Source organism: Mytilus galloprovincialis, chromosome 3 (genome assembly GCF_965363235.1).
Source record: "Mytilus galloprovincialis chromosome 3, xbMytGall1.hap1.1, whole genome shotgun sequence".
Taxonomy (NCBI): Eukaryota; Metazoa; Mollusca; class Bivalvia; order Mytilida; family Mytilidae; genus Mytilus; species Mytilus galloprovincialis.
Genome location: NC_134840.1, coordinates 105,528,163 through 105,544,148, shown reverse-complemented (window position 1 = coordinate 105,544,148; position 15,986 = coordinate 105,528,163). Strand labels below are relative to the sequence as shown.

Sequence of the window (15,986 nt, the reverse complement as noted above, 5' to 3'; positions counted from 1 at the left end):
CCTAAGTTATACAAGACTGTTCATGATGGTTGAACATATTTTTTTATATGTTAAAGAATTAAATTAAAAAAAAAAAGAATTAAATTAAACAAATCAACCATAAAAGATTAGAATGTTGTAAAAAAAAATAATTCAGAGGATCTTCTCTTTAGAAGATCAAATATATATTTATGTGTACATGTTCTTTAAAGTCTCTATTTATTGTACAACCAAATAAATCCCAAAATGGTTGGTTTATGATAATACAGATTCAAGGATTTTTTTTAAGTTCCTATTGAGAGAGAACAATAGCTATTCACAGTAATGTTTTTAATCGGACTTTAAATTAAAACTGCAAAAAATTAAACATGTTAAATGGCCAAATAACAAGAATTAAGATCAAATTAACCTATTTTGAGGAAAGGTTAATTTTTTGCCTCTCTCTCTATCTGCTTCAATAGTACCCAATTTCTTGTGGAAATTATTATAGATAATTTGCATACATGTAACTGAAATAGAACATGTATAATGAATTAATGTACATTGTATATTAATTTGTTTAGACTGCACCTCAAATTGTTCAGAACAGTCTTAAAATTATCTCAAACACATACATGTATTCTTCTTAAGTTCTTAATTTTATTTTCCCCTAAGATGTCAAGTTGCCATACAAATTACCCTTTTAATGTGAATCCATAGATTCACCTAATATAGATTTCTCTTAGAAGAAGAAGGTCCTAGTGAATAAACTACAGAGAACAATACCTGTTGTAATTGTCCAATGGGACAAATGAACTGCCAAAAGTTTAAATGGACATCACATGTACAGGTAACTATCAGGTGAATCTATGGAAAGGTACAATTGGGTTCGCAATAATAATGTAAATTATAATTAACATTAAGTCATTGGTCCAACAAATTCATTTGGCACATTTATCATTTGAAGTGGATGAGTGCAAAAAAATAATATCACTCTTGAAGACTTGAAATGTAAATATTAAAAAATATCACAAATAAAAGACTAACACCACTGACACCTAATATAGAACATTTATTAAAACTAGAAAGCTAAATTGTCTGAGATCCTACCAACTATATAATATATAGAATTGAAACAATTAAATATACATGTAATAAAAAAAATCATAATGCACTGTAAATTCATCTAATTTTCACGAATGGCAATGTTTTGTGCCCTGAGAAAAAAGGTTTTGATTAATTGAATAATGTTCATATTGAACTTTGAATAATTATTTCTTAATAATTTTTTTTTTTTTTTGTGTGTGCAATATACATTTAGGTATTTGCAAGTGGATAGATAAGCATTGAGCTTCCTTAAGTCTTATAAAATTGCCTATTAGTATTCCAAAACACATGATACAGGTGTAGATATTTTGCATACAGGATGCAAGTTTCTATTGAGATTTATTCAAACTTGAACACCAACGCATTCCACTAAACATGCTTAAAATTCCTAAAAATTGGGTCTTTACATTGAATTTATCAACTCAATCATGTCAAATTTATGATCAAAATAAATGACTTGGTCACACTTCTAAATCAATGAAAATTAGTTTCCTACACTTATACATGTATATATTGCATGAAGTAAAATTACAGTATAAAAATAATTGTAAAAAATGTATATAAATATAATCTTCCACCATTAAAAAAATACTTCCAAGAGTTGAGCTTTCATGGCTTTGTTCATATGAATTGAGCTTTGCTTAAAAAAAAAATCATGTCTTTTGACGATTGTCAAATTAACATGCATGTATAAAGCATACAAATATGTTGTACCTAGGCAATTTTATTACTAAAAATACTACAATATTGATAAACCTAAAGTGTACTTTTATCAACTTTGTTTAGTTTTGTCAGCTTTTACAGGAGCACCCCAATACACCATTCTTGTATACTTAATTATCAGAATCTCACAAAATACACTCCCAAAAAACCATAATGGGGCATACTCGAGTGTCACTAGTCCCATAAAATCTCCTTCAAAAGGAGTGTAGTCCCACGGACAGGCATCAAACTTCTTCAGAATAAACCCTGTACTGAATTCCCAGGAGTATGTCCAGATTGTATAAATCACAGCTCTGCCTAATAATGGAACCTTCCTCTCGACAAGTCTTAAGTACATCTGTTCTATCATAAGAGTAGAAAATCCATATATAGGTAAAGCCCATACACTAGTGCTTCCAGGGAATTTCCAGTTCTGATTTATAACGAATTCCCACGTAGCTGTGAACATGATTTCTGTAACATAACCATGAATGGCATACACGTAAAACCTCCATAACATGGATAATGGAATGAAGTCGGACTCTGCCATGGATACTTCTGATATACAACACTTTTCTATTTAAACCTAAAAAAAAAAAAAACAGAAAGAAAATGTTATTTAATGAATGGCTATTATTTATTTTGAATTTATTGAACCATAAAATTAAATTTTGACTCTTCACATTGAAAAATCCCCGAAGAGGATTCTGTAAATTAAAAATGTAAAGACCTGATTAAACTATTACAAGCCTACATTGTACATAAATGTAGTTTGGTTGGTTTTTGTCCAAATTCCTGAATATTTTCTGAATTATAATCATCATTTATCATATATATATAAACCAAGTTGTTGCCACTAAAAAATCAAAACAAATACACTTCTCATAATTTTAAATGAAATCAAATATTATACCTTTTAACGCTGTAAATGTATGTTACATTTGTGCTATATTTATTGGATCAAACACAGGGGGCACTTGTCTCAGAAAAAAATGTCATGTCATGACCATATCTACACTACAAACTTTACCCGGAACATTAGTGGATCCATAAGCAATGGGGTGGGGAGGGGGCAATGACTTCCCAAGAGGGGATTCACTTTTGACATGTACTGTGATTCCTTAAATAATCAACTTAATTTTCCCACATAACAGCATAAGGGGGGTGTGACGGGATTGCTTCCCTTAGAAAAACTTAGTAGATACGTAGTCAGCCGTAAGCGGTTGAGCTAAGGAAGTACTTCTTTAGCTCAGTCGGTTAGCGCGCTGCCTTGTAACACAGAGGTCCCGGGTTCGAGTCCCGGTGGAGACAAGCAATTTTGTAATGAAATTCGTGCTCTCAGGTTACATTGGCGCCCAACAATAATAACCCACGGTTAGAGGAATTACCTAGCCAGGTTAAAATATAAATATAAAAAAGATGAAAATATATTCATTATAGAGTATAATGACTCTTGAGGTGGGGGAAGTGTGACGGGATTGCTGGCTTAGAAAAACTTAGTAGATACTTAGTCAGCCGTAAGCGGTTGAGCTAAGGAGGTACTTCTTTACCTCAGTCGGTATACGCGCTGCCTTGTAGCACAGAGGTACCGGGTTCGAGTCCCAGTGGAGACAAGCAATTTTGTAATGAAATTCGTGCTCTCCGGTTACAGGGGTAAGACTTTATTTTTTTTTAGCAGGTCGGTGTTTGAACTCATGACTCTGGCGCTTTTGATCTTGAAATATTTGTTCTTTTTAGTAACTTGTTAATTTAAAACATTTTAGCTAAGATGCAATGTTTTAACATGACACATTTACATTTATTTACTTTTTGCATGTGGTTGACAACCGGAAATTGAATACAAAATCTAAAATATCAAACCTTCTCGGATATCACTAGTGTGAATTCCGGGTATTGGTACGCGACTGAAGCTGTAGTGAGGGGGAGGACAGGGATAAGGGAGACAGGGAGAAAGGGGTAGGAGAAAGGAGAAAGGGGTGGGAGAAAAGAGAAAGGGGTAGGAGAAAGGAGAGGAAGGCTGGGAGAAAGGAGAAAAAGTTGGAGAAAGGAGATTTTTTTTTAATTTATCTCAAAAGGAGATGTTTGATTCTAATTGGAGAAAGGAGAAGGGTACCCCCCTGTCCTCCCCCTCTGTAGTAGTAGGGTGCCCGGTATCGAAAAAGACGTCTAGTTAACAAGATTTATATAGGACAATATAATTTGCGGAGTGGCTATTTGTCCGGCTAGCCGGACAAATAGTGCTGAGACTATTTGTCCGGCCATTGCAATGCGCATGTCACAAATTCATCATATACTTGCGCGTATGACGTAATATTATCTGCAGCAGCAGCAGGGGTCAGCGTGAAACCCGATCACCGAAATGCTGGGATAATGACTGAACACGGCGGTATTAATGTCGGGGATAAATTTTCCAGTTTTTCAGCTCTTAACACGCGAATTCGACAGTATGAAGTACAAAACAATATCGAATTCTATAAAAGGGATTCAAGAACAATTGAATCCGCAAGGAAAAGGGGAATTAAAAGGGAATTGAGCGAGGACCTCCAGTTTTATCAAATCCGATATAGCTGTATAAATGGCGGAAAAGAACACAACAGCAAAACTAATGGAGAAAGACCTAAACAAAGGTATGTTTATACAATTAAAAACATGAAAAAGTGACGATTCATTTTCAAACACCATTAATATTTTATTTCTGATAAGAAAAAAAGGGGGGGCACATCCACCTCCCTCAACGACCGACCTGAATCTTTAAAGCTGGTTTTACCTTTTACTAGTAGGTTGGCGATATTTTTATGTGCTGAAAATAAGTAAATTATCATTTGTTGTACATGTAATCTGGTGTTCCTTATAAAGGAAGCTGATACGGAGATTGTAAGGAATCATACATCGTAAACACTGTTGGTCGGTTACTGTTCCTTTCAAACAAGTTCCCATGCAGGAACACAACATACTCATAACATTAAACTCGTAAGAGGATAACTATAATGTTGAAGATGAAAACTAAGACATCCGTCATCGTCTGTTCAATCATCGATATCGGCCGCCAGATGACTGCTGCATACAAACATAACACAGGCACTTGTTTTCCATATACTATTACTAGCCGAGGGTCTTGAAGGGATAGTTGATCTTGCCATCGATAGAAAACATGTGCCTCACTGCCTGTGATACATACCTATCAGTAAGTTACATACCAGTGTCAACTTTTTAAAATGTCCATGGCATGGGGTTTTTAGTTGCAAGATGGCTCTTGCAGTTATAAAAAAACCTTTAAGGGGGGCTTTAAATGCATTTTTATGTTGTTTTTTTATTTTTGCTTCTCCATACTATTTAAAAATATTTCATTATTTGTCTGTCGTAATATTTTGATGTCATAAAACAAAATATATGACGTCACAGTAGAAAAATGATTGTTGCATGACGTCAAAAGTGCAAGTGGCCAGGTAAGCCTGGATTAAACATACATGCCATAAGGGGGATCTCCTTGGGGGGTTCCGATCCCGGATCCCGCTTACTGTTTTGTCAGATTCCCGTATCCCGCTTACTGTTTTGTCAGATTCCCGTATGCCGCTTACTGTTTTGTCAGATTCCCGTATCCTGCTTACACTATATACGTAAGCAATTCTCATTTTTTTGTCATTTCCCGGGTCCCGCAAGACCTCATTTCCCGTTTTCACGACACAATAATTTGACTTTCACGTGTCACGCTTACAAAAAATCCACAATCCCGCGTCATGCTTAGACCCCAATGAGACCCACCATAAGGAGTATAATATTTTATGTCCCAATTTTCTTTTGTTTCCCCTGTCGCTTCTATATTTTTTCTGAATCTAAAACACTCACTCTCATCATGCTCATATGATGTGATATGAGAACGGCATTTAAGTGGAAACAAATTATTTCATTCAGCCACCTTCTGTTGCCCTTAATTTTGTGTGACTACATTGTTAGCTACGTACTAATACTAATAGAATCATGGCAAAATTATGTATTCATTTCTTTTACCAGCTCATTCAGGAAAGGTTGTCCAGCATATTTTTCAGTGGGTGTGTCAGAAGATGGAAAGTTTTTGGTTGTGAAAAGCATTGAAGACCATCATAATCATGTGATATCAAAGGTAACTAACGGTAGATATGATACATGTACATGTTGTTAAAAAAATGCTTGACCTTTTCAACTGACATACTGTGAAGATACTTTTATGTGTGGAGTACATTTTCGTGCATTATCAAAATTTCCTTAGTTTTTTTTTTTTTAAATGCATGGATATTACAGAGCATTTTAGTTCTAATTGAAAATTTTACCTTTCTTAGGGAATATGAATTTGTGGTTGAAGTCAATCACAAATACCACAAAAAATATTATCCCATGAATACTACTTAAAAAAATTACTTTAACAGTACATGTACATTTGTACAAAATAAACCTAAAAAAGTTCATCATAATGTACAGCAGTAGTACTGGGACTCATTAGGATCTAAGCATGACTAGTGAGAGTAAAATTATTGTGCCATGAAAACAGGAAATGAAGTCTTAACGGAAATTATACAAAAATGAAAATTGCTTACTTCATATAGTGTAAGCTTAAGCCTGATACAGGAATCTGTCACGTTTCAAGATACTGACCCAGCTTAAATACAAAATTTGACAACATGTATTTATCAATTAATGTAGAAATCTTGATTTTTAGGGTTTGTTTGAAATGCTCCCTCGTGAGAGGAGACTACCAGAAGAGGAGCTAAAGGAAGCAGAAAAACTGGTTTCCTTACAGGTGAACAACAAGCTGATGAGGGATCACTTGCAGGATAAAACTGGAAAAAAAGTTATCCTGAAAGACATCAGCAACATAATTTCAAAAGTCAATGCCAGCAAGAAGTCAGATAACATTGAAAGTCTAGTCAGTAAATTAAAGAAGACAGGTAATTGAAAATTCTTAATATACAGACATTTATTGGGACATTGTTTCACTAACCCATTTTGTTTTATACTATTTATAGTATCATTTCTAGTTTGTATTTGAGAAAATAAAAAAAAAAGAAACAGTAGAAAATAAAAGACAACTTGTCATTTAATTATATCTGCTAGGAAACCATAAATACACCTAATCGCTATTTATTCCATTCCGGATAAGTTCTAAAATTACACAACTTTTTCATCCAGTTGAAGCTATCTGGGACCCTGTTTAAACAATACACCATGCATGATACTTTTTAATGAGACCTGTTTAAACTACTGTTAATACTTCAAACAAAATATTTTAACTTCGATTTCAATTTCCATAAAAATAGGTCATTCTATGTCAAAGTTTCTTGCATGTCTTAATGGTCATTTCTAAAGTTTTTCCTCCCTCAGCTCACTACTAATGACCTCTATTTTCAGCGACATTACCCAAACAGGAAGCTGTGTAAATGACTGTTTTCCCCAGATTGGACTAAATAGCCATAAGGTGTATTATATTAATCATGTATCAGTATATTGCTTTTGATAATGATGGAGAATTGACCATTGCACCTCAGTTTATCTATTTTTTGTCTTTGCAGGATCTGTTGTTGAAGTTTTTCATGATTTCAATAACCAAGTACAAGGAGTTTTCTACCAAGATGAGGAAATGCAAAAAATATTTTCTGCTTACTGTGATATTGTCTTTGTTGATGCCACATACAAGCTTAACGACCTCAGGATGCCACTGTATGTCATTATGATAGAAGACAGCTTAGGACAGAGTGAGGTTGCAGCAATTTGCTTACTTAACTCTGAAGAAAAGCCAGTTCTACAGCACCTTATAAAATGCTTTCAAAAGCATAATCCAGACTCCTCGGGGATAAAAGTAATAATGGCAGATAAAGATATAGTAGAAAGAGATGTTTTTAAAGAAGAATTTCCAGATGCTTCTCTGCTCATTTGTAAATTCCATGTATTAAGAACATTTAACCGTGAAATAACCACAGAAAAAATGGGCATTTCATCTGCCCAACGGTATGTTGCTTTAGAACTAATCCAGAAACTAGTACACAGCAGTTCAGAAGAAGATTATAATGCTAACCTTAAACTCATTGAGACAACATGTCCCAGGCAGATATTTAACTATATTGATACTAACTGGCATAATATACGCAATGAATGGGTTTTAGGGCTGACTTATTTCGAAGGATCTCTTATGAACACTACTAACAACAGAATTGAATCGTTCAACCAAAAGTTAAAACAAGTTATTAAGCTGTATTCTGGCCTTGACTTATTTTTTGAAAACTTTATTTCATTGATAGGCACACTAAGAAATGAAAGAGACTATAAAGGTAGTGTAGAGATTCAAAAAGTACCTGTTCACATAAAGGCAATGAATACCACATCTGCAGAATATAAGTATTCACAGCTCTTGACAGGCTATGCTAGTTATTTCGTTATAGATGAGTTAAAGAAGGCTAGAAAAATGGAGACCATTTTTAAAACAACCAACAGTACTAGTCACTCTGATGATGATATGGAACTTAATACAAATTCATGTACATGTAATTTTAGAAAGTCGATGGGACTACCTTGCAAGCATATTTTTTTTGCAAGGTTGATAATAAGTATTGAGTTATATGACACTGAGTTATGTGTAAGCAGATGGACTCGTTCATATTACAGGGAAAATACAAGACTTTTCAGTACAATGGTTTCTTCAAGTAAGAAATTTTGTAACAGTTCAAGCAATGTATCACAGGTTGTAGATACAAGAAATACCACATTACATGTATTATCAGAGAATCAGAAATATAAGAAGGCATTCTTTGTTGCTCAGAACTTAGCAGCTGCTTGTTCTGCTGTTGGAATGAAAGAATTTGTGTCAAGAATAAAACTGTTGACGGAAATAGAAGAGCTGTGGAAAAACAATCACACAGTTGAAGTTGAAGAATCATGTACCGGTAAGTGAACTTTAAGTGTGACAATATAAAAATAAGGAGATGCATGAATCAATTTATGGATCCTTGGAGATGTGGTTTAATTGCTAATGAATCATTTATGATACAACTATCCACCAAAGTTCAAATGGAGTGGAAGAAAGATAGAAAGAAAGTAAGGCTAGAACAGTTCCAATTGTATACATTTTAAAGGAAATAGTTTATAAGTATTTGCAGTGAATTAATAACTAAGGATACCTTGGGATCTCCAGAACCCTGGGACTGTTGTAACCATTATATTTGGCTCTACTTCATCAAAATTGTAATTTATAACATTTTTTTATATTCCAGAATCATCAGCAAAAGCAGAGCCTGTGTTTGCTTTGGATATTGATAAGCAAGTACCAGTGTATATTGATGAAGTCCATGCAGTCTCAAATGGTAATTAAATAATAGGGTTATTATGATAATAGCAGACAAATTAAGAAAACAAAAAAAATAGAAGCTGAAAGTTCACTTTTATACAATGAACAACCAGATATTTTAATAAACATTAGTGGCACAGCAACTGATCAACAAAACAAGTCGCATGAACATTTCTATAATATATTCTTCAATAAATATAGATCAATACAATGCAGTAATTAATCTATAATACAAGGACTGTTTATAGGGTTGTAAAAGCCTTCACACATTTCTGTGCTTCATACAAAATAAATGTCAGTCAATGCTTTAACACACTAATGAATTTACAAATAAACATTCTTACTGAATAATATCTTAATCTCAACTTTTATTTATTTCCAGAGTCCACTGTAGAAGTAGATAACGGTTTTATTCTTGAAGGACAGACAATAGTTCCTGAAAATGCTAGTGTTCCATGTATTGACATTGTTCTTGAGGAACATACTACTTTTCCTGAAAATACTGGTGTTGAATTTATTGACAGTAAGAACTTTTCAGTTACAAGCACAAAAGTTTAAACATTTTTATATGAATTCAGCTCCACTGAATATTGGTATTTTATAGGTTAAATATAAGAAAAAGAAGATGTGGCATGATTGCAATGAGACAACATTTACAAGAGACCAAAGTTTGGTTTTGTGATAGTTTTTTACTTTCTCATAAAAGAGGGATGAAAAATACCAGAGGGACAGTCAAACTAAAAAAAAAACTGACAATGTAATGGCTAAATATTAAAAAGGCAAACAGACAAACAATAGTACACATGACACAACATAGAAAACTAAAGAATAAGCAACACGAACCCCACCAAAAACTGGGGGTGATCTTACGATCTTAAGAATGATTATATTTATTATTTATAATTTATAAGTATATTTGGTATTCAGTTTCAGTTCCTACAACCAGTCATAGAGCAAATAGTACAGCTAGTGTATATACTGATCATCTTAGTATAGCGGTGCAAGGTAAGGCTTAAAATTAAACATACTGGTACTTGTTGTCTCCATCTTGGCAGAAAAAAAATTATATAAGAGGGTGAAATATTTAATAATTTTATTTGTTTTACATATATACTATTTAATCTCAATTTTATCTATGAACTGTTCTGGACAATGCATGATGCTCTATCAAAAAAAAGGAATACTATTTTGTATTAAACATCTCTTTGGCTAAATACATGATTAAAGTAATTGAAATATTTTTCAGAATTTCTTCACACAATAGCTGACCAATCAGCTGCTCTTTGTGCTGAAAAGGGTACATGCAGAATTGATGGAGATGAAGTGAAGAATTGTTTGGATGAATTGCTACCATCAGCTGAAATGTTATTAAATCTCAATAATCAGGCAGCAGCCAAACAATATTTCACAGAGGAGGGCTGGTTGACAGTAGAAAGTATATTAAGAATACTTGAAGGTATAAAACTACTATCACTTTTTGATATTTTATGCATGTTCTATTGTCAGTAATTTTGGTACATATTGTTATGTATACAAAAAAATCAGAAGTCATTTAAGAACTGTGAATGAACTTTTAGTATATCGATGATATTAAAAAAATAATTTGGTTATAATTGCAATGATCAAGATCTTTGATTGAAACTACCCATAAATAGTCATCAATTATACTTCATTTGTTCTAATGGCTTATATACTTGAACATTTCATACTTATTATTTGTAGATCAATATTTGAAGCAAATAAAAAGGAAAGAGTTTCCATCCAATGTTTCACAAAAGAAAGGAAAAGGTATTTATAACATGTTGATATCTTATCAGTTCTAGAAGCAACAGTTAATAAGACCAAATTATGAATTCATGTGAAAGAAATTTCACCTTTGTAAAATAGTCGAACCATAAAGTGCAAAAGAATTTATCAAACAATAATAGACTGTCTGACTTAAAACTATTAAGAATAATGTAGTGATGGTCATTTAACATATTTTTCATTTAATGAAGTGTTCTAAATGCATAACTTTTTTTTATAAATATAGACAAATCTGTAGAACATAACTCCTGTAGATATTTTTGGCACTATTGCTTTCAAAAATCAAGGATAATCAATTTATTCTATCAAATTTCTTAATATACTTCACTACCAAGAGTTATCCATCTTTAGTTCTATAGGTAATTGATTTTTGAGTATTTTATTTTTCATAGGCAAAAAAACTTCAAGAAAAAACTGTTCTCCAACCAAAGGTATAGAAAGTGAAGGAAATAAAAGGAAAAGGAAGAGGGACGTACCAGATCTTGAAAACAACATTTGTAATGATAAGGATGACACTATTACTTTCTTTCCTAATGTAATGGAAACCATGCAAAGCTTGAGAGGAGAAATTATTGATTTCATTAAAATGTATGACCCCAAAAAAGTTCTGCCTCGAGTAGGAAATCCTATAAATACGGTGTTCAAATACCATGATGGGACTAGAAGTTTGAGCGATGATCAAAGAGACAGTATTACACAGTATTTATGTACTTTCCAAGAAGTTCGATCATTGTCTCATATAGATAATGCCAGTCTCATCCACAGCCTCATTGAGTTTATTATCAAAAGAAAAACTGAAAATGATCTTCATCAGAACAGTATGTATAACATTCGAATAGAGCAGAACACAATTCTTAGATTAACGGAGTACTGTGGATTCATTTATTTTCGTGGGTATCAATTTTCGTGGAATGCTGAAAACTTGCATATTCGTGGATATTTGATTTCGTGGTTTTGCCAATGTCTGTATACAATGCCTATTGAAAATATTTTATTTGTTGAACATTTGAATTCGTGGTTCACCTTTTCCCATGAAACCCATGAAAAATTGGTATCCAATGAATATTAAATGAATCCACAGTATTATTTGAGCACTTTATCATGAATATATAACTCATTTTGTTCTGCTGGGGGGCAGGCTAAAAAAACATTTCTGAAAAAAGTTTACCTGATCCATTTTAAAGTGTTGTTCATCATTTTTGTTCCATAACATGAAAACCATTCTTTCAGGTAAAAATTTTAATCTGGTCATTGAAATGGAGATTATATTGATTTTTGCCTATTGTGCTGTTTATGACTTATGATCCTTGCATGCTCTTTACAATGACAATAACAAAAGTAAGTATTAACTGTTTGGGTTCATTTAAACAGACTACATTGACCTATAATGGTTTACTTTTATAAGTTGTTTTCTGGATGGAGAGTTGTCTCATTGGCACTCACCTCACTTCTTTCTATATCTATTCTGATCTCCCTTGACACCATTTTCGAGTATGGTCTTGAGGAAACAATGAAAGTCCGTAGGAAGGGGACGATAAATGGCTGATGCATGTTAAGAGAGCCATATCTCTTGCAGGTTAAAGACATCCTTATAGATTTCGAAAAAGTGCAGGCAAATGCCGCTACAACACATCCCTCGAACCCGCAAAGTGGAAAGGGATTCATATAAGTTGCAAAACTTGTTTCCCAATCCAATATAAACAAATATGTTTAAACTAATGTTTTTATTTATGTACTCATATAGTTGGTTTCAAACATATTTTTTTAACTTTTAGATGAAAGCCTTAGTGATTTAAAGATGCCAACAAAACAAAAAAGAAAGGGGAGGCCAAAAGGAAGCCAACAGACTGTTATTGGTTTACCAAAAAAAAGAGGAAAGAACAAACTTATTCCTTTCTTTAAGAGAACAGTTGATGAAAAAGAAAGAGGTTTGTTTTCTTCGCCTATCAATACTAAATTATGTTAGAAATTTGCCAATTGTATTCAAATATCCATTTTTGTTAAATCAAGATACTTTGTTCATAAATAGTTAAAACAGACGTAAAAGTCAATGAGACAACTATCCATCAATAATTTAATTTTGGATGTAACATGTCTTCTGATTGGCTGACATTATTTTGTTATCAGCCCATATACATAATTAAGTCATGTAGCCTGAGGTCATCAACCTTTTTTATGGTTTTCTACAGTTTAAAAATTTAGAACTAGATTATAAAAAATGACTGTAATTAAATATTTTTTCTGTCTATTCCAGTAGCATAAAAAATGTGGTGCACACTGTTAATTAACCAACTACGTGCGTTATTCAGTGTGCACCAAATTTTTTTTGTTATTTCTTCATAGACAGAAAATATATTACAGTCATTCCTTAACTGTTCAAACAAAGTGGATAAAAGCTTTTTGGTTTAGTGCTTTGATTTTCTTTGAAATGATATTACACTATTTCTTGAAATAGTTGTTGCAATGATTATTTACTCTCATTAAACCTTATGTTGCCTTTTGAATATATATTGTGCATTATGTATAACTTACTTATTTTTTTTCTTCAGAAATACTTAGTTGGTTAGTTAGTGTAGATAGTGTAATGAAGGCATCAGGAGGGACATTACTGGATGAAGAAGATTTGGTTGGATTATCGGAGGACTCATTACCTTACCGATGTTTAGATGATTATGTTGATTTGACAATTGTTCAAAAAAATTTCACTTCATCTGCATGGTTGTTTATATTATCTATTGTAAAAGAAAAACAACAAAAGGGTGGATATATTCTTTGTACATACTGTAATGTTTTTATTACTACAGAAAATGATGATGCTGTTGAATGTGACTTTTGTTTGTTGTGGTGGCATATAAGTTGTATTAAATTAAAGTGCAAGCCAAAAGTTAAGCATTGGTATTGCAAATCATGCAGGTAAAACTGAACTTATGTGTTAATATGTATTTGTAGTTTTGTTTAGCATTTATTTGTTATTATGTATAGTGATCTCAAATGTTTTGCAATGAGATAAACTGGTATTTTTTTGGTAGTTCAGAAGGTAGAACACCTTGTATGTAGATACATTTATGATTTTGTTTGTTATATGTTTATTGACTGTGCCCTCATTTTCATGGTTCAGTGACTGGTTGAAAAAGATATAGTTTTTTATCATGTGAAATACTGGTTATGAGTAAAAGGATAAAAATATTTGGTGTATGGGATCCTTGTTAGGTCTACATGTCTTTTAAACAGGGTTCATCTGACCTTGACCCCATTTATGAACATGCTGTAAGCTATGTATCTGATATTTTAAAATTAGTGAAAAAAATATTTAATAAGAGTTGTGCCACTTGGAAATAATAATTTATTGAATATTGCATTGTAAGCTCTCACCAGTTTGCATTTTTCTCTGAATTATTATGAAATTAAGAGAGATTATTATGAAATAAAAGAGATTATTATGAAATAAAAGAGATTATTATGAAATAAAAGAGAATTATATTTTATTTAAATGAGATTAAATTCAGTGCTAATCAACGATTTATACATGAACTTCCATCACTTCAACAGATAAATTAGATACAGTAGACATCAGAACAAAGTTCTTTTGTATTTATTTAAAGGGATCCAATATCAACTGATGTTACAGTGATATTTTAGTATTGTTTTAAATACAGATAGTTTGTAGTTTTATGAGATCTAATTTATTATAATGTACATGCAATATATTTATTCCTGTAATATGAAGTTCAATTTCATTCTTTGAAATTGTATAATAAATATATATGAAAAGATATTGTTTTAAAAGTCTTTTAATTTCATGATTCAAATGTGGTGACTGTCCATCTATACTTGTTTTAATTTATAATGTCCTTGTTTCAATAAGGGGAAATATAATTTATATTAATATTATTTCTTTTTTTGATTCTGGTTTGTATTCTTTTCTATCAAACAGTCTTGTCCAGGACAAAACCTTTTACAATGTATTATCATTTGACCTAAATTTATAATATTTGGCATTAAGGTGTATGTCAACAGAACACAATATCTGGCACAACACCATGACTTCTGAACCCTGAACTATGACATTAAGGTCAAATAATTTATTTCTGGGACATTTTTGTGTCTAAAATATTGAAATGGCTGGAACATGGGAAGACTTTCTATCAAAGATGACAGTTGAATTGACCCTTGATATATAAACTCAAATAGTTGTTTTATATAGGTCAATCCCAAAATCATATTTATATATACAAGTCTCAATTGAAAACAACGTTCAAACCTTTGATTGTGTTGAAAAAGTAGCATTTTTTTATGTGTACATGCAAAACAAATTCCTCGATAGAGGCGTTTAAATACAGCACAAACAATTTTTTCTACAAGACCTTCAAAGTGAAAAGTATTTTTTTAACAAAACTTATTTGACTTGGTTTGAATAGGACAAACACATGATGTTTTTATACCCTACTGACTGCCATTGGTTGTTACCAAATAAACATATCACGGGATGTAATAAAATGGATGTTAATTGTTTTTTTTTTTATACCAAACAGAAAACAATTACTGCAAGACTTTTTCTATGAAACCATTGATGTTCATGGTTGATGGGTCATCCCCTTTGTCATAGTGATAATTCTTAAAATAATTAAATCTCTATTTATTATTTAACATACATTTTCTACCTTAGGGTCATGGTTCAACTCTATCATTCATTGTCCTATATTTTGCCTGACGATCAGTTACTTGTGGTTAGCACCAAAAGATATAGAAATGAGGATAAATTACACACCTATTAACCAAACCAAGGATTTATATAGTGTCGCTACACAAATCTTGACCAAACATAATATACAAATTAAAAAAAAACAGCTGGAGGAACAATTTTAATGCAGCTAGTGATACAAATATTACCAGCACTATTCATCAGGCTAGCCTGACAAATATTCTTAGCAATATTATTGTGACTATAGCCCAACAAATAGCCCTAGCACTATTCTTCTGGCTAACCGGACAAATAGCCCCAGCACTATTCATCCGGCTAACCGGACAAATAGCCCCAGCACTATTCATCCGGCTAACCGGACAAATAGCCCCAACACTATTCATCCGGCTAGCCGGACAA

General features: G+C 32.3%; 1 protein-coding gene across 2 annotated transcripts; it reads left to right on the top strand.

The window, feature by feature from the left end:
* Window positions 1–3,975: 3,975 nt before the first annotated feature.
* Window positions 3,976–14,658, top strand: LOC143069660 (uncharacterized). Of its 2 annotated transcripts, none has more exons than XM_076244401.1 (12): window positions 3,976–4,394; window positions 5,779–5,887; window positions 6,461–6,689; window positions 7,311–8,678; window positions 9,015–9,095; window positions 9,462–9,602; window positions 10,007–10,084; window positions 10,326–10,535; window positions 10,802–10,867; window positions 11,278–11,703; window positions 12,661–12,813; window positions 13,435–14,658. In XM_076244401.1, exons 1-12 carry the CDS (start codon window positions 4,138–4,140, stop codon window positions 13,800–13,802), a joined length of 3,486 nt encoding a protein of 1,161 aa, XP_076100516.1. In that variant the 5' UTR covers window positions 3,976–4,137; the 3' UTR covers window positions 13,803–14,658. The 2 variants fall into 2 exon arrangements, with proteins under 2 accessions (XP_076100516.1, XP_076100515.1); XM_076244400.1 differs by having other exon boundaries at window positions 9,006–9,095.
* The last annotated feature ends 1,328 nt before the right edge of the window (window positions 14,659–15,986 follow it).

Excerpts from the sequence above, each read along its gene's own strand:
- LOC143069660 (XM_076244400.1), top strand. The coding sequence starts at position 4,138 with ATGACTGAACACGGCGGTATTAATGTCGGGGATAAATTTTCCAGTTTT. Across the intron at positions 4,395-5,778 it reads GGAGAAAGACCTAAACAAAG|CTCATTCAGGAAAGGTTGTC; the intron begins GTATGTTTATAC and ends TTCTTTTACCAG. Across the intron at positions 10,536-10,801 it reads TATATTAAGAATACTTGAAG|ATCAATATTTGAAGCAAATA; the intron begins GTATAAAACTAC and ends TATTATTTGTAG.